Source organism: Hylobates moloch, unplaced genomic scaffold, assembly GCF_009828535.3.
Source record: "Hylobates moloch isolate HMO894 unplaced genomic scaffold, HMol_V3 SCAFFOLD_20, whole genome shotgun sequence".
NCBI lineage: Eukaryota > Metazoa > Chordata > Mammalia > Primates > Hylobatidae > Hylobates > Hylobates moloch.
In genome coordinates this window covers 35,288,772-35,311,273 of record NW_026652295.1, presented here as the reverse complement: position 1 = coordinate 35,311,273, position 22,502 = coordinate 35,288,772, and the positions used below count along the sequence as shown (strand labels likewise).

Below are 22,502 nucleotides of genomic sequence, written 5' to 3'. Positions count from 1 at the left end.
CAGCCCTTAGTGGCACAGCCGGGACTGGGCCTGAGTCTGTGGTTGCCGAGGCAATGCCTTATCCCAGCAGCAGCAGGTTGATGGGCACAGCCGTGGCTGAAGCTAAGTGTGTGGGGTGCCCTGGGAGAACTGCCCGTCCTGCCTCACTTCAGGCCCTCACTCTCAGACAGTGTCTTTGAGCCTCAGGGGAGGCTTTATATCTAAACCACCTTTCAGGGAACAATCTAATCTGATACTAAAACACATTGTAGAGCTACAGCCATCAGAATAATGTGGAATTGTAGCATGACTATAGACGGATGAATCAGTGGAACAGCATAATGAATAGACAGAAATAGACTCGAATATTTGTGGGAATTTAGTGTATCATAAAGGCACCATTTCAAATCACTGGAGAAGAGATGGTTTATTCAATAAACTGTGTTGGGAGAATGGGCTGGGTATCTGCAAAAAAACAAAGTTAGAGCTCTAACTCTAAAAGCATTCCATATGGATAAAAGGCATAAGCATTTTAAAAATCAAAATCACACAATTATATGTTGTTAGGGATTTACTTCAAAATTATTGAAGAGTGGGGAGAATAGGTAGGACATAGATGAAACAAGACTGGCTCTGGCCCTGTTCTGATCCCTGCTGGAGTTACTGAGGGTACCGCAGGCTCATTACATTCTTCTAGTTTTCTGTATGTTTGAACAAATGCTATAAGAAATCATGGCATAGTTTATTTGCCATGGTTTCAGAAGAAGGAGGGAAAGAAAAGGAAGGAAGGAGGGAAGGGAGGGAGGGAGGGAGGAAGGGAGAAGGAAGAGAGAGAAAGAGAAAGAAAGAAAGAAGAAAGAAAGAAAAAGAAAGAAAGAAAGAAAGAAAGAAAGAAAGAAAGAAAGAAAGAAAAGAAAAGAAAGGAAGGAAGGAAGGAAGGAAGGAAGGAAGGAAGGAAGGAAGGAAGGAAGGAAAGAGATCTGTCGTGGGATGGGCTGGGTGTGGTGGCTCATGCCTGTAATCCCAGCACTTGAGAGGCTGAGGCAGGAGGATCGCCTGAGCCCAGGAATTCAAGACCAGTCTGGACAACATGGTGAGACCCCGTCTCCATTAAAAAATAATAATAATAAAGAAGGAGAAGAAGAAGAAGGAGGAGGAGGAAGAAGAAGAAGAAGAAGAGAAAGAAGAAAAAAAGGGAAGAAAGAGATCATGGGATAATTTTTAAATGATCTTGGATTAGGCAAGGCCTTTCCAGATATATCACAAAGCATTAGAAGCCACAAAAGAAAATATTGAGCCACTCAACCATATGGAAACTTTTTAAAAATAAATAAAACTGAATGGCCAAAAAAGGTCACCATTGATAAGTCAAAAGGCAAATAAACTCTGAAAAAATACTTACATATCACAGAAAATAAGTTAATTTCCTCCCTCTGTAAAGAACTCCTACAGATCAATGAAAGACCAATAATGCATTAGAGAAATTGGCACCATATATGAATAAACAATTCATGGAAAAATAAATATCAATGGATTTAAACGTGTAAAAAATGTTTATAAAAGTAAACATTTCTGTTTATAAAAATATAATAAGAGAAATAAAAGATAAAACTATGTACCATCACAAAGAAGATGAGGGTAAAAATAAAAAATAAAACTACACTGAGACATCATGTTCAGCTATACAATTAGTAAGATCCAAAAAGTGATGTATTATATCATGAAGGATGGCAGGAATATAAACTGGTACAACTTTTATGAAAAGAAATGTATAATATCTGTCAACATTTAAAATGCAAAAATCTTTCTACCCAGCAATTTCACTTTCAGTCATTTGTTCCACAGATGATACACAATATGACAGTATGGAAGGATATTCATTACAGTATTGTCTGTAGTAGCAAAGGATTGGAAATGATCTAAATTTCCATCAGTAGGGAGCTGGTTAAATGAGCTCTGATACATCCAACCATTGGCATAGTCTGCACTGTGAAGAAAATGAGAAACATCCAGGTGGACTGATATGGAATGACCTTCAAGATATTGTGTCATAATTTAAAAGTAAGGTGCAGAACAGGGAGGATAATGTGCTTTTTATGAAGAAAAAAGTGTATGTGTGTGTGTATGAAATATATGCAATAGATAAGGGCTGTGATATAGTTAGGTTTTATGTCCTCACCCAAATCTCATCTTGAATTATAATCCCTATGTGTCAAAGGAAGTGATTGGATTATGGGGGCAGTTTCCCCCATGCTGTTCTCGTAACAGTGAGTGAATTCTCAAGAGATCTGATGCTTTTATAAACGGCAGTTTTTCCTGCCCTTATATACTTTCCTCCCCTGCTGCCATGTGAAGAAGGTCCTTGCTTCCCCTTCACCTTCCGCCATGATTGTAAGTCTCCTGAGGCCTCCCCAGCCATATGGAACTGTGAGTCAATTAAACCTCTTTCCTTTGTAAATTACCCAGTTTCCGGTATTTCTTTATAGCAGTGTGAAAATGGACTAATACAGGCCAGGTGAGGTGGCTCACGCCTGTAATCCCAGCACTTTCGGAGGCTGGGACAGGAAGATTGCTTGAGTCCAGAAGTTAAAGACCAGCCTAGGCAACAAGGTGAAACCTTGTCTCTATAAAAAATAAAATTAGCCAGGCGTGGTGGCGCATGTCTGTAGTACCAGCCACTCGGGAAGCCAAGGTGGGAGGATCGCCTGAGCCCTGGAGGTCAAGGCTGCAGTGAGCCGTGATTGCATCACTGCACTCCAGCCTGGGTGGAAGAATGAGGCCCTGTCTCAAAAAAAGAAAAAAATAGATAAGCACACACATTCATATATGTTTGTAAATGCATAGAATATTTCTGACAGGATATACAAGAAACTAGTCAGATTTGGGCTGGATAGAAGTGTTGGGATGGAGGAGGGGGGCAGATTTATGTTTCACTGTTTACTTTTAATGTATTTTATGTTTTGTACTATCTGTATACATTACTATTCAAAAAGAAACTTAACAATAGTATGTACACATACAAAGAGAGACCGATGAAGGAAACATGGTAAAATGTTAACATTTAGGAACAATGGTAAAGGGTATATGGGGATTATTTTACTATATTTGCAACTTTTCTGGATGTATAAGATTATTTCAAAACAAAAAGTTTTAAAAATTAATAAATTTAATTTCAAAATAAATGAATATTCTCACAACCATCTGAGGAAATTCATACTCAGAGAGTTTCTGAGGCTTTATTGAACTAAATAAGGCACTCATTTATTTATTATTATTATTATTATTGAGACAGGGTCTCACCCCGTTGCTTAGGCTGGAGTGCAATGGCACAATCATAGCTCACTGCAGCCTCCCGGGCTCAAGAGATCCCTATACCTCAGCCTCCCAAGTAGCTGGGATTATAGGCATGCACCACCACACTCGGCTAATTATTGTATTTTTAGTAGAGATAGGGGTTTCACCATGTTGTCCAGGCTGGTCTGGAACTCCTGGACTCAAGTGATCCACCTGCCTTGACCTCCCAAAGTGCTGGGATTACAGGCACTAGCCACCGTACCCAGCTTGTTTATTCAACAAACGTTTATTAAGCACTTCTAGGTGCTGGACACTGTGCTACGAAATACAAAATGTAGAAAATATAGAATATGAAAATGTAGAAAATATGAAAGTGTAGAAAAATGTATGGGAAAAAGCCACATGTAATATCATGCCAAACAGTGGTAACTGTTTTGAAGAAAAGCGAAGTGGACTGAATGGCTAGAATGGTGGTGTCAGGTGTATTTTAGATGAGGTGCTCAGGGGAGGCCTGAGGAGGTGACGTTGGAAAGGACGTGTGAGAAAGAAGATCTGGAAGAAGAGGGTCGAGGGGGAGGGAACGGCGAGTGCCAAGGCCCCGAGGCAGGAGCACGCTTTGTGTGCAAGAGAAACAGCGAGGGGAGCCCCATGGTGGGAGCACGCGGGAGAGGGAAGGGCGGGCGGAGTTGGAGACAGAGGTTAACAGGCAGGACCCGGAGACCATATGGGCCCATTTGGAGGGCGACATGAACCAACTTAGGTTTGAAAGCGATCCCCCCGCTGCTTTCATTCTGGAGAAGAGACTGTACTAGGCAAAAGCAGCAGCAGGGAGACCCGTGAGGAGTTAACATAATCCAGACAAGAGGCAGTGGCTTGGCCACGGGGGGGGCAGTGGTGGAGATGATGAAAGATGGCTGGACTTGGGATATGTACTGAAAATAGGGCCAACAGGGCTTGCTGCTCTATTTGGGCAAATGCAACAAATCCAGGACCTTCTTTCCAGCAAAGGACTCTCTCCACTCCTCTGAGAAGAGAGTGAGGTTGGATTTTTAAGACCCAGCCCTCAGGATCTCAAGGCATCCTCAATTTATTTGCCCCCCAACCCTCACCAGCCCTGCTCCCATGGAAATAAAAGGGACATGGAGAAGGCAAGAGTGGTCACACCCTCTCGGGTGGAGCCAGAGTGCCAGGGAGTCCTGCGGGTGGTGAGAGCTCAGCCTGGCCTTGTCCTTGGCACAAGCCCCAGGGAAAAAACCTGCCAGGACATACCAAGCACTAGGAAAAAAAATTAGATCCAGGCACGTTTGGAAACGATCGCGCTAACTGAAAAATACTATGTTGCTGAACTTAAAAACACTGTGCTCAGAACTAGGTTTTGCAAAAATAGAATCAATGGACAAGGATCAAGCACAGTGAAACGGTTTTACAATTAGGAAAGTTTTCACACTCACTAATTTTTAGTTCCTTACAGATGCTTGAAAGCTCTTCACAGCTTGTTAAATCCTGAAGCAAAATACTCTCCATTCTAGGGCCCTGCAGTGAGAGCTGAGGTGCAAGCTAGGACCTGAGCCTCCCTGCCTCCAACTACTGGCTCCAAAATGGCTCAAGGAGCGTAGGCAGGTGGGCAATCCCACAGAAAACCAGGGTCAGGGAGCTTGCTTCAAAGCTGCATTTGGGTAGCATTTTGCATAAGATTGAGAAAACCTAAGTTACATCAAAGACTGAGGAGGTGCATAGAAAGAGGTGGGTCCCTGCAAGCCTCCTCTTAGAATTGTCACAGTGGCAGTGGCCCTGGGCGAGGCACTTCCCCTTTCTGGTGTATTGAGCAGGCAGTGTGATCTGGAGTCATCGGCGTGGACATCCTGGCCCCTCACCACTTCCTAGGGGCGTGAGCTCAGGCACTATCTGGCCCATATCCGTGGTCACCTAAAGCTTTGGTAGATAGTTCCTGGCAGGCTAATGATTTCCCACCTCAAATGTCTTCATCCCTCTGGTTTTCTTCAGCATTACAGGAATTTGTTCCACCCCGTGAGTGAGGAGCAATCTGGACTAGGCCCTAGAGGCAGCCCTATCAGTGATGGACAGTGTCTGTAGATACGTAGCCTAGGTAGCCGAATAAGTACTCCAGAGAGAAAATTGTAGGGTGTGTTCCACACGGTTTCCTCCTCGAGGCTCCCTAGCAGGTTTAAGCCCCAGTTGCACACAGTGGAACTTGTCCACTGACACCTTTATTGGCCTTCTCCTTTCCTTTCTCACATTCTCTACTTTCCTGCTGTGCCTCCAGGGACTACCTCCCAGGCAATCCACCTGCACACAAGTCCTTGTCTCAAGTTGTTTGGGGAATGGGGGTGGAGGGTGACTAAGACAGTTACCAGAAATGGCAGAAGCAGGAGGGGCTTCTGAAAACAGATTCCTCACCAGTGAAGTGACCACACGGACCCAAATGCTGGTAGTGAGTAAGGTGGTGATAACCCTTGGCAGACTACAGCATCACAATGTCCACAATGTGTGTAGTGTATTGGGATGAGGCACAGGTAAAATTTCAGGAGCAACATTGACTTACACCATAAGTCTAATACTTGAAAGATACAGGGCAATAGTAATGATAAGGATTGTGGGGTTGGTTGGCTTTTGTTAATTGCCCTAGAAGCCTTGAAGAAAGAGAACTCAGGGTATGTTATGAAGACAGGAGAACTCCATAACAGCATTCTAAATGACACTTATCTCTCATGGCCCAAGAGTAGGCTGTGCTGAAAATCAGGCCCAGGATCTGATTGTAAAAGGGGTGAACCCTGAAGAGAGACTAAAGGCACGGCCTCAGCAGACCTACTACCCCAGGGTCAGAATTCTGACAGGGAAAGAATGGGGCATTAGGAACCGAATGGAGATATTTGGATAGATGCACCTGAGAAGCTTGTACCTCAGCTTCCTTGAGCCGTCTAGGCCTTCAGCAGGCCCCTTCCTTTATTAGAGAACAGTCACCCATAACCTGAAGACCACACTAAGGACTCACCTGAGATGGATGTCTCACAAGGTGATGCTTATCTTCCTCCAGATCCTTCCCTCCTTCCCTCACTGCCTCTAGACCAGGGTCAAAAAATATTTTCCTAAAGGGCAAGAGAGTAAATATTTTAGATTTGCAGGCCACGTGGTCTCTGTTGCAACTATTCGATTCTACTTTTGCACTTAAAACGACAGTGCAAAAACAACCATGGGCAACAGGTAAACAAATAAGTGTGTGTGCCTTCCAATAAAACTTTTATATGCAAAAACAGGCAGCTGGTGCATGGAACTATGGTTTGCCTACCCCTGCTCTAGACCAGTAATTAGGGTCAGGTCTTACCATTGCCCAAGCAGGAAAGTATATAGTCCCCATTGCTGGAGGAAATAGCTTATTCACCAAAAAAGCTACAGGTCTGGCTGATATACATTAGTAGGAACAGGAAAACACATATAGGAGGAGATCTTGAGGATGTGGGACTGGGGCTGGGGGGAGCTGAGGAATACAAAGCCAGATAAAGAGGGTTTTATGGAGGGATGCTTCTTTTGACTCAGAATTTAACATCCTGGTGAGACCACTGGAGCTGGTCTTACACACTGCTGAATTGGTCCTTAAGGTTTAGACACAATGATGGCTGACAGTCAGTGAGGTGGCAATGCTGAAACAGCCTTGGAAGAGTACTAATGAGGGATTAGAAGGCTCAGAGAGGAGGGCCCAAAAGGCCTTCCCTTTGCAAAGCAATAAAGAAGTGCCTAGTGAAAGGAGCTCAGTGCTGGCTGTCCTCCATAGCCCAGGTTGACAGAGGAGATACTCCTGTGGAATGCCATGGCCACTGTCAATGGAGATATTAAGGTTCTAGAAGAGCAGAGACCACACAGGGCCACTTAATCATCAGAGACAAGGTGGACACAATTATAATGACAGGCAGCAAGGCCTGATGGTAACCAGGAGTCTTTGATCTGCAGGGCTCTGCAGCAGTGGTGTCCTTAGGGCAAGAGAGGTGAGCATTTAATGAGAGTCTTGCTTGACTTAACCACAAAAGATCAAAGGTGAGTGCGCAGAGGCTGATGTCAGCTGCCGGGATAGAAAATCACAATCTCTTACCTAGTTTCCAGCTTTGAGCCAGTTCTGACCCAGGACACAGTGATGGAAGAGAAAGATCTGTAATGCCACTATAAATATATAAAATAAATGTTTCCTTGATTCTTCCCAAAAGCACCCTCTGGCTATGTACCAGAATAGCTGTACAGTGTGGAACTGGGAATAACCAGATCATCTGAGGTCTGTTAGATAAAGGGTTTGAGCTTTCACTGCTTCTAGATGACCCAAAATACCATTATAGCCTCCTTTTAGAGAGGGGGGACATAGAAGGCCAGATGATAAATAGAGTTCTAGCCAAGCTCATCTCCCAGTGAGTCTGTGGACCTACTCTATGGTTATTTCCTAGCCCTTGAGTACAAATTGGGATGCATAACTTCACAGATAGCAGAACTCTCACATTCTGCCACATTCTCACGTTCTCTCTCATCTGTAGAATAAGAGCCATTATGGAAAGAAAGACCAAGTAGAAGTCTCTAAAATTATCCTGCTGGTCAAGGTAGTAAATCAGAAGCAATAGCATGTCCCAGGTGGGTAGAAATTAGTGATACCCTCAGAAACTTAAAGGATACTGAGGTGGTCCCTATAGTATCTCCATTGGATCCACCACAAACTGCCCCTATAAAAACCGACCGAAGCATGGTGATTCATGATTATCCACGGGGCAGCCATGATCAGATACCGTATCCTTACTAGAAGAGTCTACACAGCCTCTGATGGTAAGAAGCCAACACTATGACAAGTGTGTTCTTTTCAGTCCATATCAGGAAAGGGGCTCAAAAGTGGTTCACACCCACTTTCCCTACAACAATTTAGAGATCTATCAAATCATTAAAGTTTTAAGTGGTCAAATAAACTGGGGCATGCTGGGTCATTCCCTCTGTGGTAAAGGACAACTTAGTGTATCTTGCACCTCTTACCATTTTTCTCTTTTTTTAAATTATACTTTAAGTTCTAGGGTACATGTGCACAACGTGCAGGTTTGATACATAGGTATACGTGTGCCATGTTGGTTTGCTGCACCCATCGTCTCATCATTTATTTACATCAGGTATTTCTCCTAATGCTATCCCTCCAGGCCCCCACCCTCCTCTTACCACTTTTTAATTTGCATTTCAGAGGCAGTGTACTAAAGACCACTCCAGCCCATTTACTGGATGATTTAGTAAGCTGCCATGTTTAAGCAGTGGCCGGAGCAAGAGAGGGCCCTGGAATAGGTGCAGGCTATGGGACAAGCGCTTGGATCACATGCCCCAGTGTATTCCCTGGTCCTGGACTTTTAACTGTGGATCAGTAGACAGTTGTGAAGTGCCTGGAAGTCCTCTCTGGCGGGGAGAGTCTCGTTTCAGAACTCTATGATTCTAGTAGAAAGCTCTGCCCTGTGCAGCAGAGAATTATTCCACATTTGAAAAGTAGTTCTGGGCTAAATTGCAGTGTTGGGAGCAAATAAATGATTATTGTTTTAAGCCACTCAGTCTTGGGGTGGTTAATTATGAGTAGATAACCAGAAGATGCATGCAACAGTACCTTGTTTTTTTAATGTTGGATAACTTTCCACTATATAAATATACCACAATTTGCATATCATCTATTCTGTTATGGACATTTCAGTTATTTCTAGCTTGGATCTGTTAATAATAATGCTGCTGGAAACATTCTTTTGGTTTTTCTCTTGTTGAGGGAGACAGACAAGGTCTCACTCTGTTGCCCAGGCTGGAGTGCAGTGGTGCAGTCAGGGCTCACTGCAGCCTTGACTTCCCAAGCTCCTCAAGCGATCCTCCCACCTCAGCCTCCCAAGTAGCTAGGACTACAGGCACGCTCCACCACGCCTGGCTATTTTTTTTTTTTTTTGTAGAGATAAGAGTCTCACTATGTGGCCTAAACTGGTCTCAAACTCTTGGGCTCAAGCCATTCTCCTGCCTTAGCCTCCCAAAGTGCTAGGATTATAGGTGTGAGCCACTGTGTAGAACATTCTTATGCCTTTTTCAGTGGAAATATGAACTCGTTTCTCTCGAGAACATATCTAGGAATAGAATTACTGGGTCATGAGGTAGCCATGAAGGTAGGCATCTTTAGAAGATATTGCCAAACAGTTATTTATTTATTTGAGATGAATCTCACTCCGTCACCCTGGAAGAGGCTGGAGTACAGTGGTATGATCTCAGCTGACTGCAACCTCTGCCTTCTGGGTTCAAGTGATCCTCCTACCTCGGCCTCCCAAGTATCTGGGATTACACGCCCACACCACCATGCCCAGCTAATTTTTGTATTTTTAGTAGAGATAGAGATTTCACCGTGTTGGCCAGACTGGTCTCGAACTCTTGGCCTCAAGTGATCTGCCTGCCTCAGCCTCCCGAAGCACTGGGATTCTAAGTGTGAACCACTGCACCTGTGGCCCAAATAGTTTTTTTAAATAAGAGCTCCATTTGCTCCATAACCTTGCCAACGCTTGGCATTGTCAGTCTTTTTTAATCATTCTGGTAAGTGTATGGTGGTATCTTATTGTGGTATCTTAATTTGCATTTATCTGATAAATAATGATGTTAAGCTATAATATATTCTTTACAAAAAGATTATACAACAAACCAAAATATTGACAGTGGTTATCTTTGCAGAGGTGTGACAGTAGTTTTTGTTTTGCTGTTGTTTTTTGCAGCAGTCTTTCTGTTTGCTAAGTTTTCTGCATTCTCTAAATTTAAATGCTTAATTTTTAAAATTATTTTTTAAATTATGAAATCCTTCCCAAAAGCCCATTTATTTGTTCTTATAATAAGGTATAATAACCACAATAGTAATATTATAAGTAAAGTCACTAAGAATCATTTATTGAGCACCTGCTGTATATTCAGCATTGTAGGAGGAGCTGTGAAAGACACAGAACAGTACAGGGTGTGGTCCCTGCCCTCGAGAGGTTTACAGTCTAGGTGGAGAGACAGGGGAACCAGGACACATGGGGAGCCGAGAGAAAACAGTCCAGGCCAGTATGTTACAGGAGCTGGAAGGTGTTTGGGGTCAGACCCCAACACTCCAGGTACACTAAGCACTTCAGTGCCTCCAGGGGCTCAACGTTAGTGCCAGGAAAGACAACCACTCCCAGCCCCATATGAGCCCACGTGGCACGCCCTGTCCATAGCCTCTACTGCCACCATCTTAAAATGTCTGACTCCTTGTTCAGCTGCTAATCAAAGTGCAATGAACTGGGGAGGGATGGGGTGGATGAGGAAGGTCGCTGGACGATTTGAGGGGCCAGTGTCTCCCTCCTAGAAAGATCTACTCCCCCATCATATACCCCTAACACAGAGATAACCCCACTCAAGGAGGCCTGTGCCACCCCCAGAGCTAGAGGAGGGGGCGGTCGCTGCTTGAGCTGCCTGAGGTAGAACTAGGGTGCCCTTCTTCCTGTGTGTCCCTTCCCCTTCCAGTCCATTGAACTGGGGGTGGGGGCGGGACAGGCACCTCAGAGCCACCTGGAGCTGAGAGGGTACTGAAGGGAAAGGACAAGGGGGAGGGAGAGCAGCAGAGGGGAATCGCAGAGCCCAGCTGGAGAAGAAGGGTAGCTGGGGCTCCTCAAAAGGTACAGGGGGAGCCAAAGAGGGAAAAGGCTCAACACCGAGATGGGATCCCCAGTGCAGGTCAGAGGGGCCATGAGGGCAGGGGGGGTGGTCTGCTCCAGGACCCCACCTCCCCGCTGCCTTCACAAGACAGGGAGGTATCAACAGCCAGGAGGGTACCAGGTCCCCAGCTCAGCCCTAGGCTGTGCTCACCTCAGGGTCACCCTGCCCAACCTTAGAGGCGGACTCTAAAGTTTTTGATGATACCCCCACTCGGTGAGGCCCCTTCAAAGTGCCATCTGTTTACACTTCTCAAATTAAAAAGAATTCAGGTCTGAGTGTCCAGTAAAGGGGGTGAATTTCATAACCCCCTGTGACAGCGAGGGGAGGGAGCCACACCCCTCCAGAGGGTACCACCCAGCGGACGAGTGGGGAGGAGGAAGTAGCTGGCATGAAGCCGGCCCACCCAACCTCCAGGAGAGAGGAAACGGAGAACACGGGATGAGGGGGCTTTAAATAGTATTTCATAAAATAAAAATGCCCAGCACTCTTAGGAACCTCTCATTCAACTGCCTAGTTTTTGTTTAAATAATTCTAATGCCAGAGGCTGGGGGGCAGGGGGCGGCCAGGGTATGTACATGAGGAGGTGTTTAAATTAAAACACAAATAATAATTAAGACACACAAACTGAGAGACTAAGGCAGAAGATGTAGAGGGGGCCTTTGAGGCCCTCATGCTTCCAGGACTGCAGGCTTCCTGTGGGCGGATTAGGGCTTCCTCTTGGAGAAGATCAGCCGGCGTTTGGAGTGGTAGAAATCTGAGGAGAGACAGCAGAAGTCAGCCAGGCCAAGAGGAAGAGGACACGGCGGAGCTGCCCACCTGAGGCAGACAGCAGGGGGCCAGGACACCCTTCCCTGGGGCCAATGGGGTCAATGGGGCCGACTGCTGAGGGCAGGAAGAACTCGGGGAACGTCCACTCTGTCTCTTGAGGGGTAATATGGAGTGTCCCACCATGCTTCACAGATGTGATTTTATCAATCACCGCACCTGCACCCATGGGTCTGCCCTAAGTCAAGCTGCCCGGCAGAGGAGCCACTACTAGCTCTGTGTGCTTGTTTAAACAGACTAAAATCAAATAAAATGAACAATTCAGTTCCTCAGTCACATGAGCTGTGTGCCAAATGCACAACAGCCATATGTGGCTCGTGGCCCCTGCACCGGACACTCCCATCCCTGCAGAGTCACTGGACAGTGCTGATATAGGGATTCTGTTACAAAATCCATGAAAGCGTTCAGCACAATGCCGGGCCCATATAAACGTCAGTAGTTGTTGTTATTATAATTAGTCTTGACCCAACTGCAAATTCACTTTGAGACCTTAGATAAATCACTCTACCTCTCTGAGCCTGGTTTCCTTGCCCTAAAAGGATGGCAAGGGGCTGGGCATGGTGGCTAATGCCAGTAATCGCAACACTTTGGGAGATTGAGGCAGGAGGACTGCTTGAGCTCAGGAGTTCAAGATGAGCCGGGGCAACATGGTGAGACCTTGTCTCTACAAAAACTCAAAAAATTAGCCGGGCGTAGTGGTGTGCGCCTGTAGTCCCAGCTTCCCAGCTTCCCAGCTACCCAGGAGGCTGAGGTAGGAAGATCGCTTGAGCCCAGGAGTTTGAAGCTGCAGTGAGCCATGATCGTACCACTGCACTCTAGTCTGGCCAACAGAGTTAAGACACCTGTCTCAAAAAGAAAGGCGGGGAGGGTAACAAGAATGTCTTATGGTATAACATTGCTATAAGGACTAAATAAATCTACCTTAGAAGCTTGGCAAAGGATCTGGCATAATGAACGTTCCCAATAAATGTTAGCTAGTTGGTCTTTGCTGCGTACTTGCTGTGTGACCTCAGGGAGGTTGCTTCCCCTCTCTGGGACTATTTCCTTCTACCTAAGGAGCATGCTGGACCAGGACCAGACAGGTCAGCCCTTGGACCACGGATTCTGAGAATCCTGGTCCCTTACGATGTCCTTCCCTGCACATGTCCTCACCTGTCATGCTGGTCTGCCGCCGTTTTCGACCCTGAGAGCCTCCAGGTCCACCTGGGGACCCTTCAGCCTGCTCCCCTGAGCGAGGCACAAGGGTACAAGACAGCGACAGGTCCACATGGTCTTCCTCTGCTGTCCCCTGCAGCAGAGCAGGCGAGGTGCCAGGCCGCCTGCCTCCTCCCAACTCATCCCGGCCCCGCCGGGGCCCCGTGGGAAGGTAGAGCTTGGGCAGGCCAAGGCCCTGCACACGCTCCCAGGCGAAGTCACCCTCCAGTGGTGTCTCGGTGACAAAGTCGAAGTTCCATCGCTCACGGGCCTCCTGGATGCAGCCCGCCATTAGCGCATCACAGTCACGGCTCAGCTGCTCGCTGTCCACTGGGCCGAAGAGGCGGCGGCAGGCCTTGCTGCCGCATGGGTTCGGACGGACATCCCCGGCCTGTTCTGACATGGCGCCTGCAGCAGAGATACAAGGAAGACCCTGGTCACCGCGGAGATTGAACACTATGTTACCTGGCCGGGCTTTGCTGTGTCACCTCAGGTGACGTCTTCCTACTAGAGGGTCTCTCTCACTCCTTCCAGCTGGTCTTCCTGCCTCCTTCCCACAGGAGGCCTGACCCCCAGCAGCAGAGCTCAGCCAGCCTGGCACCCCAAGGTCACTGGGAGAGCAGGCAACTGAAGGGCAAGCTAATGTCAACAAAGGCAAGTTTATTGCAAGAGCAAGGACCAGGGTCCGGTTTGCCACCAGGTATTATCAGCTAAAATCAATTTGTTTTCCCCCCAGAGGTGTCCCTCGTGGGTGTGAATGACCCCCAAATATGTGTGAATTGCCAGAGTCCAGCAGTTTCCTAATCACAGCCCTGGCCAGGAGGTCAATTCCTAAAAGAAGGAACAGTCTGACAGTTCCTCCAGCCTCCTAAATCCCCCCACCCAGATCCCCAAGTAGGGTAACCCTGCTCTGCCAAGTAAAATACCTGGACTTTGGGGCAAAAAGCACCCGGGTTGTGGTCCTAGCTCTGCCAGTTACTACGTAAGCTTTAAAAAGCCACTTAATGTCTCTAGGTCTCAGTTTCCTCACCCATAAATGGGGCCATGTACAAGTTTAAAGAGCATAGCTACAGACACATAAGCAATTGACCAGGGGGTCCATGCAGCAGGGCAGACAGAACAGAGCTGAATGAAAGGCTGTGTCTTGGTAGTTAAGCAGGAGGGCTCTGGAGTCAGATCACCGGGGTTGGAGTCCAGGTTTTACTAGGTGACCCTGGGCAAGCAACTTAACTTGTCTGAGCCCTATTTTCCTCATCTATAAAATGAGGATAGTAATGGTGACTGTCTCAGAGGATAGACATGAGAATTAACTGAGTTAATGTAGGTAACGTGCCAGCAGCACTTCGTATACAGAAGTGCATGGAAAACAGAAGTATGATTATTCCTCTCTGCCTTCAGTTTTACTGAGCCTCCCCCCATCACTTCCCCCTGCCAACTACCTCCTTCAGACGGCAGCTGACAGGTGCTGTAGGCTGAGGGCCTTTCCCAAGGATGTCGTCAGGCGGGTGGCCTAGGGGTAAGGAGGGGCCGGGTGGGGCAGCGCAAGGGATGATTTCTCCCAGGCTGAGCCACATCCTGCCAGGCACATCAGGTGATCTGAAGTCTAGACACCTGGCAGCCCCTGCCCCGTGTTGCCTGTGTCCAAGGAACCCGTTTTGCAGACAAAAAGAAAATTAAAGGTGGCTGGTCTACCTGGCTCCTCTCCTCCCCCTTCAGGAGAGGGAAAACGGAGGGTGAGTTTGCCCATGAGGGAGCCCTGGCACCTACCTGCCTGCTCTGGCTTGACTCCAAGGCTGAGTGACTGCACGACCTTGGCAGCAACTGGGTTTTCCTAGGGACAAGTCCCAACTTGCAGGCTCTGGGGGTGAAAGCTCTGCTGAGTCCTCCCGAGGCAGGAAGCCCGGGACACATGCCACATCTGCTCCACCCCACCTCACCCCACTGCTTGTGATCAGAGGAGCCCACAGTTTCACGTCCCAGCTGGTTGGAAGAGGAGGCTCTTGGTAACTTCACACCAAGTTTAAAGGGCAGGAGATGGAAGAGATATGAGACTTGCCCCTAAGTCATACAGCTAAAAAGGCCAAAGGCCACTGCCCCATAAAGGGGTCACCCAATACAGTGGACAGAGCCCTCAAGTAACCTCTGTCCACCCTCTGCCAGGCATGAGTTGGGATTTATTTATATATTTTTATGTTTGGGGGCTGTTCTAAGCAGTTTAAAGATATCAATCCTCCTAAAAAGTGGATATCTATTAGCTCCCTTTTTACAGAAGAGGCAACCAAGGCTCAGATAAGTAACTTGCCCAACATCACGCACTTCACCAGTGGCACAGCCAGGATCTGAACCCAGGCCTGTTTGCCCTGAGTCCTGTGCTCCAGTATTGAACCCCACTCCCTCTCTAATTTTGAGTTTTCTTAACCAGAGAGGCCCATCAGAATCACTTGGGGAGGCCAGGGCAGTGGCTCATGGCTGTAATCCTAACACTCTGGGAGGCAGAGGTGGGAGAATCGTTTGAGCCCAAGGGTCCAAGACTAGCCTGGGCAACTAGCCGAGACCCTGTCTCTACTAAAAATAAAAATAAATAAAAATTAGCTGGGTGGTTGGGTGCAGTGTCTCACATCTGTAATCCCAGCACTCTGGGAGGCCAAGGCGGGCAGATCATCTGAGGTCAGGAGTTCAAGACCAGCCTAGCCAACATGGCAAAACCCCATCTCTACTAAAATTACAAAAACTAGCCAGGTGTGGTGGTGCACACCTGTAGCCCCAGCTACTCGGGAGGCTGAGGCAGGAGAATTGCTTGACTCCAGCAGGCGGAGATCACGCCACTGCACTCCAGCCTGGGCAACAGAGTGAGACTCTGTCTCAAAAAAAAAAAAAAAGGCGGGGCACGATGGTTCACGCCTGTAATCCCAGCACTTTGGGAGGCCGAAGAGGGCGGATCACGAGGTCAGGAGATCGAGACCATCCTGGCTAACACGGTGAAACCCCATCTCTACTAAAAATACAAAACAAAATTAGCCGGGCCTGATGGCGGCACCTGTAGTCCCAGCTACTGGGGAGGCTGAGGCAGAATGGCGTGAACCCGGGAGGCGGAGCTTGCAGTGAGCCGAGATCATGCCACTGCACTCCAGCCTGGGCAACAGAGCGAGACTGCGTCTCAAATCTGGGCATGGGGGCGGGGGGATCACACCTGTGGTCCCAGTTACTTGGGAGGCTGAAACAGGAGGACTGCTTGAGTCCAGGATGGTACCATTGCAGTCCAGCCTGGGTGACAGAGTGAGACTCTGTTTCAAAAAAAAAAAAAGAAAGAAAGGAAAGAAGGAAGGAAGGAAAGAAGGAAGGAAGGAAGGAAGGAAGGAAGGAAGGAAGGAAGGAAGGAAGAAAGAAAGAAAGAAAGAAAGAAAGAAAGAAAGAAAGAAAGAAAGAAAGAGAAAGAAAGAAAGAAAGAAAGAAAAAGAAAGAAAAGAAAGAAAGAAAGAAAGAAAGAAAGAAAGAAAGAAAGAAAGAAAGAAAGAAAGAAAGCAAGCAAGCAAGAAAGAAAGAAAGCAAGCAAGCACCTAGGGAAGTTTTTTCGAACTTAATCCAAATTGAAGATTCAAGCAAGTATTTGGCACAGTTCCTCAGATGGGCGTTCTTGGGGTGCCAGCCAAGCGGGGACACACTGGTGTGTTTGAAATGGACATTCTGGGTCTCAATACGTCATAGCACAAGGAGGAGGAGCCCGCCTAGGGCTTCATCAAGGAGCTGGATATTCCCTGGCTCCCGCCAGCTCAAGACAGGACTAGGATCTAGGCAGGCACCCTCTCCTCTTCTACCACCCCTCCTTCTCTTATGGCTCTCATAGGCCTCTCCTCCCCCATCAAAATCTGCTCTCATGCTCATAATAACTTTCAGCCCAAAGAAAACTCACAAACGCAAACGCTTGTTTTAGAAACAATTAAAAATAGCCTCCTTTATTGGCCTTCCTGCCTTTTACTTCAGCTATATTTTAATTTCCAGTAAGAGCTCAGTAAATACTGTTGAACCTAAGGAGTGCCCCTTTGAAGGGATGGTGATGGCATAGGGGTTGATCTCGGATGAGCCCAGGGGTAGCCGCGGCGGTTCGCGCGGGCCAGCCCCACTCCGCGGGAAAGCCGGTGTGCTATTCCCGCCAGGGCCGGGAGGGGGCGCCGGCCTCCAGGAAATCACGCGCGGGGTGGGAGGTGCGTGGGCAGAGCCTCGGACCGCTGGAGGGAGTAATGATGAGTCAGTTTCCTGCAAGGCGCTGCTCGCCCGCCAAAACTCTGCTTCCACTCCGGCTGCGCGTCACCCTGGGGTGGGGAGGGGGAGAATGGGAGGGGACGGGGGGCCGCGAACACGTCACGCTGAGCCGGCCAGGCTTCCGAAACTCCCGCCGCTGTTGGGAAACCGCGCGCTCTTGTGCCATCTCTGACACACACACACACACACGCACACACACACGCACACACGCCTGCGCGCGCGCGCCGGGAGCCGGCCCCTCCACCTTATCTCCACGCCCAAAGCACGGGATGAGTCAGATCCCTGGAAAATAAAAATAGACGGGAGCAACGAAAACAAAACCGCTCACAAGTCCTCCCAGAAACGCGACGTGGACGGAGGCAAGGAGAGGGGAAGCAGCCTGGGCGCCCCAAGTTCCAAACCCAGCTCCAAGATGCTTTTCCTCACGAAGAGGGCGCAAGTGTCCCCCAGGGGTTTGGGACGGAGAGGACGCGCCGTGGTCCGCGCCAGGCGACTCGCCCCCCTGCTCGGCTCAGCCCTGTCGCTTTCGGAGACGGAATCTGGGCTAGGTCGGGACGCCCCGAGACCCCGAGGCAGCTGATGGAGGCCCTGAGCTGCGTCGTGCCCCCCAGACCCCCCACCCCTCAAAGACATGAACCCTCCCCGCCTCCCATCCAGGCGTGGGCTCCGCTCTCGCCCCGGAGTCCAGCGCCCCGACCCGAGGGCAGCTGGATCGCGATTCTCCCGGCCGCGGTGGGAAGGAGGTAGAGGAGACCCTGGCCCTTCCCCGACTGACAGGCTGGTTAGAGCCCGCCCAGCGCAGGGCCGTGACTCCCCGACCCCTAGGGCGCGCCGCGGAGCGGGGACCCGACGCGGTGTCCTGGACCTCCGGTGCCCGGCTTCCTTGGGAACAAACTGTTCCAGCCAAATAGGTCACTGTGCCGAGGGGAGGACGGAGACCGCGAAGGGGCAGGGGAGAGGGGGCTTCTGGAGTCCCGCTGTACCCCATCCCGGGAGGGGTTCTGACCTCATACAGTCCGTTCCCCGGGGTCTCCTTGTCACAATGAGTCACCTCCTCGCTAGTCCTTAGGGGACGGGTCCTGGCGCATTCCCAAGGGCCAGGAAACAGCCCGCGCTGACCTCAGCGCTCAGCCAGGTGGTGGACACAGTGGCGTAGAGGACCTGAACCCGGGACCTGGGCCAGGGTGGCGCCGATTGGATCCCAGAGCCACCCGGGACCGATCCTAGACGAACTTCCTCCACTCCGCTTTCCTCGCCCCTCCTGGGCCCCTCCAGGGACACGGACTTCATCCCCACGCCGCGAGCAAACTGCGCCTGGGGCCTGGAGCCAACCGCAGCCAAAGGCGAGCTCCCGGAGCAGTCCCGTCCACGCCCTCCCTCGCCCCAGCTGGGTTTCCAGGGGCAGGGAGCGCGGCCGGGGACTCCTGTACTTGCAATCCCGCTCTCAGCCCGGGGTCTCCGGCACATCCCGACCCCCGTCACCCGCGCACTTAGAGACACCGTGTGCGCAAGCCGAGCGCGCACCGACCCACGCCCGTCATTCACCTGCCGCAGAAACACCTGTGAACGCAGGACACACCCGCGAACACGCATCCTCGCGGACACGCACGGACATACGCGGGCACGCTCGGCTCGGCTCTGGGCCGCCGGCCCGGGGTCCCCTGTTGTCTGCCGCCGCTCTCTCACCTCCTCTGAGTGCCTCGATGCCTCGGCGAATCCGCGCCCAGCTCTGGCTCCACAAGGAACTGACTTCGGCAGCTGCTCACACCTCAGCTGGCGCAGCTCAGCGCGGCCCTGATATACAACCGCCCCGCCCGGGACCGCCTCAAGGAGGCGGGACCCGCGCTCGGCCCACCGCGCCGCCCGGGACCGCCCTCCCCGGGGCCCAGGCTCCTGGCTGCCCAGCGCCGAGCCAGCTGAGCCTGGCCGAGTTCCAGCAGGCCAGCCGGTCCCGGAACCTCGCGTGCTGCAGGAGGGCACTTCCCTCCTCCCCCAGTCCCTCGCCTGCGTTGGTGCGCTGGACACATTTCCCCACGAAGTGAGCCACAAATCTGGCTTTTTTTTACTTGGAGAATGAGTTGGCACTCTCCAGGAGGACACGACACTGTTAGAATGAGCCCCCTTTCTGGCTCACCGCTGACCCACTCTGGCAGGCAAGGATTTACCCAGTGCAGCTGGAAAGATCAGGAGGATGACATTAATAAATAAAAAGTCATAAATAATAAAAACGATGCACCTCTCTGCAATTTCCAGAAAAGCCCCACAATATCACCTCTATTCCCACTGATCCCTCACTAGGTCACCTCTCCCAGAAGCACCTGGAGCACCTAGACACCCCAACAAAGCATCTTGAGGCCAGAATGATTTTTCAGTCCCGTTTATTTCACAGATGAGGAAATTGAGGTCCACTGAACTTAAGTATACAAAGTTGTTGATTGTCACATGCTTCCGGGAAGGAGGGAATTGGAGACACTACCAGAAAAGGGCAACCTGATCTCCAGGGAAACAGAAGAATTGGACATTGAACCAATGTCCATACACCCTACACTCACCTCAACAGAAAAAAACCCTGTGGTTGCAGCAGCTTTGTTGGCCAGGCAGGGGAGGATTTGACAAGTGAGTTGTCTGTCTCCTGAATACTCCCCACATAGCCCCTATACACTGCTGGGGAAACTGGGGTTCAGAGAAGTCTGGTGACCTAACTCAGATCATGCAGCAAAGAAATGACTGTAGTTGGAACACAGGACTTTTGCCTCCTGCCCAGGGCTCTTTGCTTGTCATCCTTTATTTCTGTGGCTCCAGAATGACAAAAATGCCAAATAACCCTCATTTGCAGATGGTTTATGGAGATGACATAAATAAAGGACAATTCTGGAAGTGTCTACTGGTGCTTCTGACAGACACAGAAATGAGTGATGTGTCTATCCGCTCCCATCTACCCCACACCCCTGACCTCCCTTGGACTTCACCTTTGCCTCCTTTCTGCTCCTGAAACATTTGCAGTTTTGCTTTTAAAAAATTGCAGAGGATGGATTGTTCATCTGAACAGAAATCCCACTAAAAAACAGAACCCAGGCTTGGAGCAGCTACAATTACTGACATCTCAGGCTGCTCAGAGTCTAGAAATCTCTGCCCAGACATGCCCAGTCTTCTTCTTCTAACGCAGCTGACCTCGGGGAGGACAGGCTTCTTTCTCCTCTGCTGTGGGGATGGGGGCCCGAGTAGGGGTGGGAGGACACAGCAGCAGACCCCCTTGGCCTGCCTGGCCCTGGAGTCAGGCCAGGATTGTGGCTAAACCCCAGAAAGGCCACGGCACGGCCTCAGGACCCCACTCTAAGCCCCACTGCTCTCTGCACCTTCGCTCCTATACATCCAAACCATCCAAAGGGCGGGTTGTCAAATGTCCAGCAGAGAACAGGCACCTCCTCCCACTGCCTTGAAGCCCCTCTGCTTTCAGGCATTTCAAATAGACTAGACATTGTCTGTCTGTTTACTTTGGGGGAAAATTTTTTTTAATAAAGGCTTGTAATGAATTATTTAAATTTTTGTGGTACTGAGCACAATGAAATAATTCTTTTTGTTGTTGTTTTTGGGAAAGAATTTTTTTTATAACTTCTAGCTCACCACCACCACCACATTCAATATTTCTTAAGTAACTACTAAGTGTCTAGTACTATTCAGTGCTTTAAAAAAAAAAAAGTTTGCAACCATGCACTTTAACGTGTACCCAGACACACTCTAAGGGAGGACCTCTGCCCTGAAGAAGGCAAGGGAGCAGGTTGTTAAAAGTCACACACAAAATCTGACTCCCAGCACACACTCACACAAGCACACATGCATCAGATCCCAGCCCTGTCGCAAGGATCTGCTGGCAGATCACATACCCTGTTCAGAGTAACAGGCTAAGGTCTACCTGGGGTCTCTAGAGGTCTCCTGTCTCCTACCATCCCCTTCCTCATCTGAAAACGGGCAGCCCAAGGACAAAATAGCCACCAGCCTCTTCTATGCCAGAGCTCAACATGTTGGGACATGTTCCTGACAGCCAGAAAGCCAATCAGAGCCACAGCCTGCTGCCCAAGCATGCTCCTGGGAAGCAGGCAGCATAGGGATGGAGGGAGGCTCAGCCTGGGGGACAAGAGCGCCCAGACCAGCCGCCTCCCCAGAGTGCGGTGGAGCAGCGTGGGGTAGGGGAATGGTGAATGGTGGAAAGACCAAGCCTGAAGAAGGAGGATGTGAGGAAGGCTCAGTGGTGGCTGCAGAAGCTGCCTAGGAAGAGAGAGGAAGTGCTGGGAACAATGTCACCATTTCTCAGAAAGAGACTGGGGAGTCCCAAATAGGGGCAGTCAGCTTTCAGAGGAATTCACCTTCACACAGGCTCCCAAGAAGTGAGACCCCAGAGAAGAGGCGGAACAAAGATAGAACATTATTGAGCAGAGGCAGCCCTGGCTTTTTGTTTTCATTTTGTTTTTTTGTTTTGTTTTGTTTTGTTTTTGAGACAAAGTCAGCAGTGGCACAATCTCAGCTCACTGCAGTCTCCACCTCCCAGGTTCAAGCAATTCTTCTGCCTCAGCCTCCCGAGTAGCTGGGATTACAGGCATGCACCACCATGCCCAGCTAATGTTTTGTTTTGTTTTGTTTTGTCTTTTCGTTTTTTGCACAGAAAATTGGATTTATTGTTTCTGACAAATGGCTAGTTATTTTCAGTTTGCTCATGTTCCCAGCATCACAAATCTGAAGTACAATTTTGCTTCTCAATTAAAAATATATACTGGCCGGGCATGGTGGCTTACACCTGTAATCCCAGCACTTTGGGAGGCTGAGGCGGGCGGATCACAAGGTCAGGAGTTTGAGACCAGCCTGGCCAATATGGTGAAAGCCCATCTCCATTAAAAATACAAAAATCAGCCGGGCATGGTGGTGGGCACCTGTAGTCCCAGCTATTCAGGTGGCTGAGGTGGGAGAATCGCTTGAATCTAGGAGGCGGAGGTTGCAGTGAGCTGAGGTCGTGCCACTGCACTCCAGCCTGGGTGACAGAGCGAGACTCCATCTCAAAAATATATATATATATAAATCTTTGTGAAAAATGAAAAAAAAATCAAGGCATAAAAATGTCATTGTGTTCTACATTTTTAAATGTAAATTGACTCCTTTAAAATATTTTCATCCATTCATTCAAAAGCCTTTTAAGTTCAACTGTCCAATTTAAGACAGAGTGAAGACATTTTTGAGTATCTGAA

The 22,502-nt window shown here is 49.2% G+C and overlaps 1 protein-coding gene across 2 annotated transcripts; it reads right to left on the bottom strand.

The window, feature by feature from the left end:
* Positions 1–10,186: 10,186 nt before the first annotated feature.
* Positions 10,187–19,025, bottom strand: CDKN1A (cyclin dependent kinase inhibitor 1A). Of its 2 annotated transcripts, XM_032141691.2 has the most exons (3): positions 18,952–19,025; positions 12,964–13,413; positions 10,187–11,740 (listed from the first exon to the last, which is right to left on the bottom strand). In XM_032141691.2, exons 2-3 carry the CDS (start codon positions 13,406–13,408, stop codon positions 11,691–11,693), a joined length of 495 nt encoding a protein of 164 aa, XP_031997582.1. In that variant the 5' UTR covers positions 13,409–13,413; positions 18,952–19,025; the 3' UTR covers positions 10,187–11,690. The 2 variants fall into 2 exon arrangements, with proteins under 2 accessions (XP_031997582.1, XP_058288545.1); XM_058432562.1 differs by lacking the exons at positions 10,187–11,740; positions 18,952–19,025 and adding an exon at positions 11,765–12,048 and having other exon boundaries at positions 12,964–13,409.
* Positions 19,026–22,502: the final 3,477 nt, after the last annotated feature.

Bases quoted from the DNA above. Each gene is read 5' to 3' on its own strand.
- CDKN1A (XM_058432562.1), bottom strand. From the start codon at position 13,408: ATGTCAGAACAGGCCGGGGATGTCCGTCCGAACCCATGCGGCAGCAAG. The intron at 12,049-12,963 runs GTGAGGACATGT...ATTTGATTTTAG, and splicing joins GCGGCAGACCAGCATGACAG to TCTGTTTAAACAAGCACACA.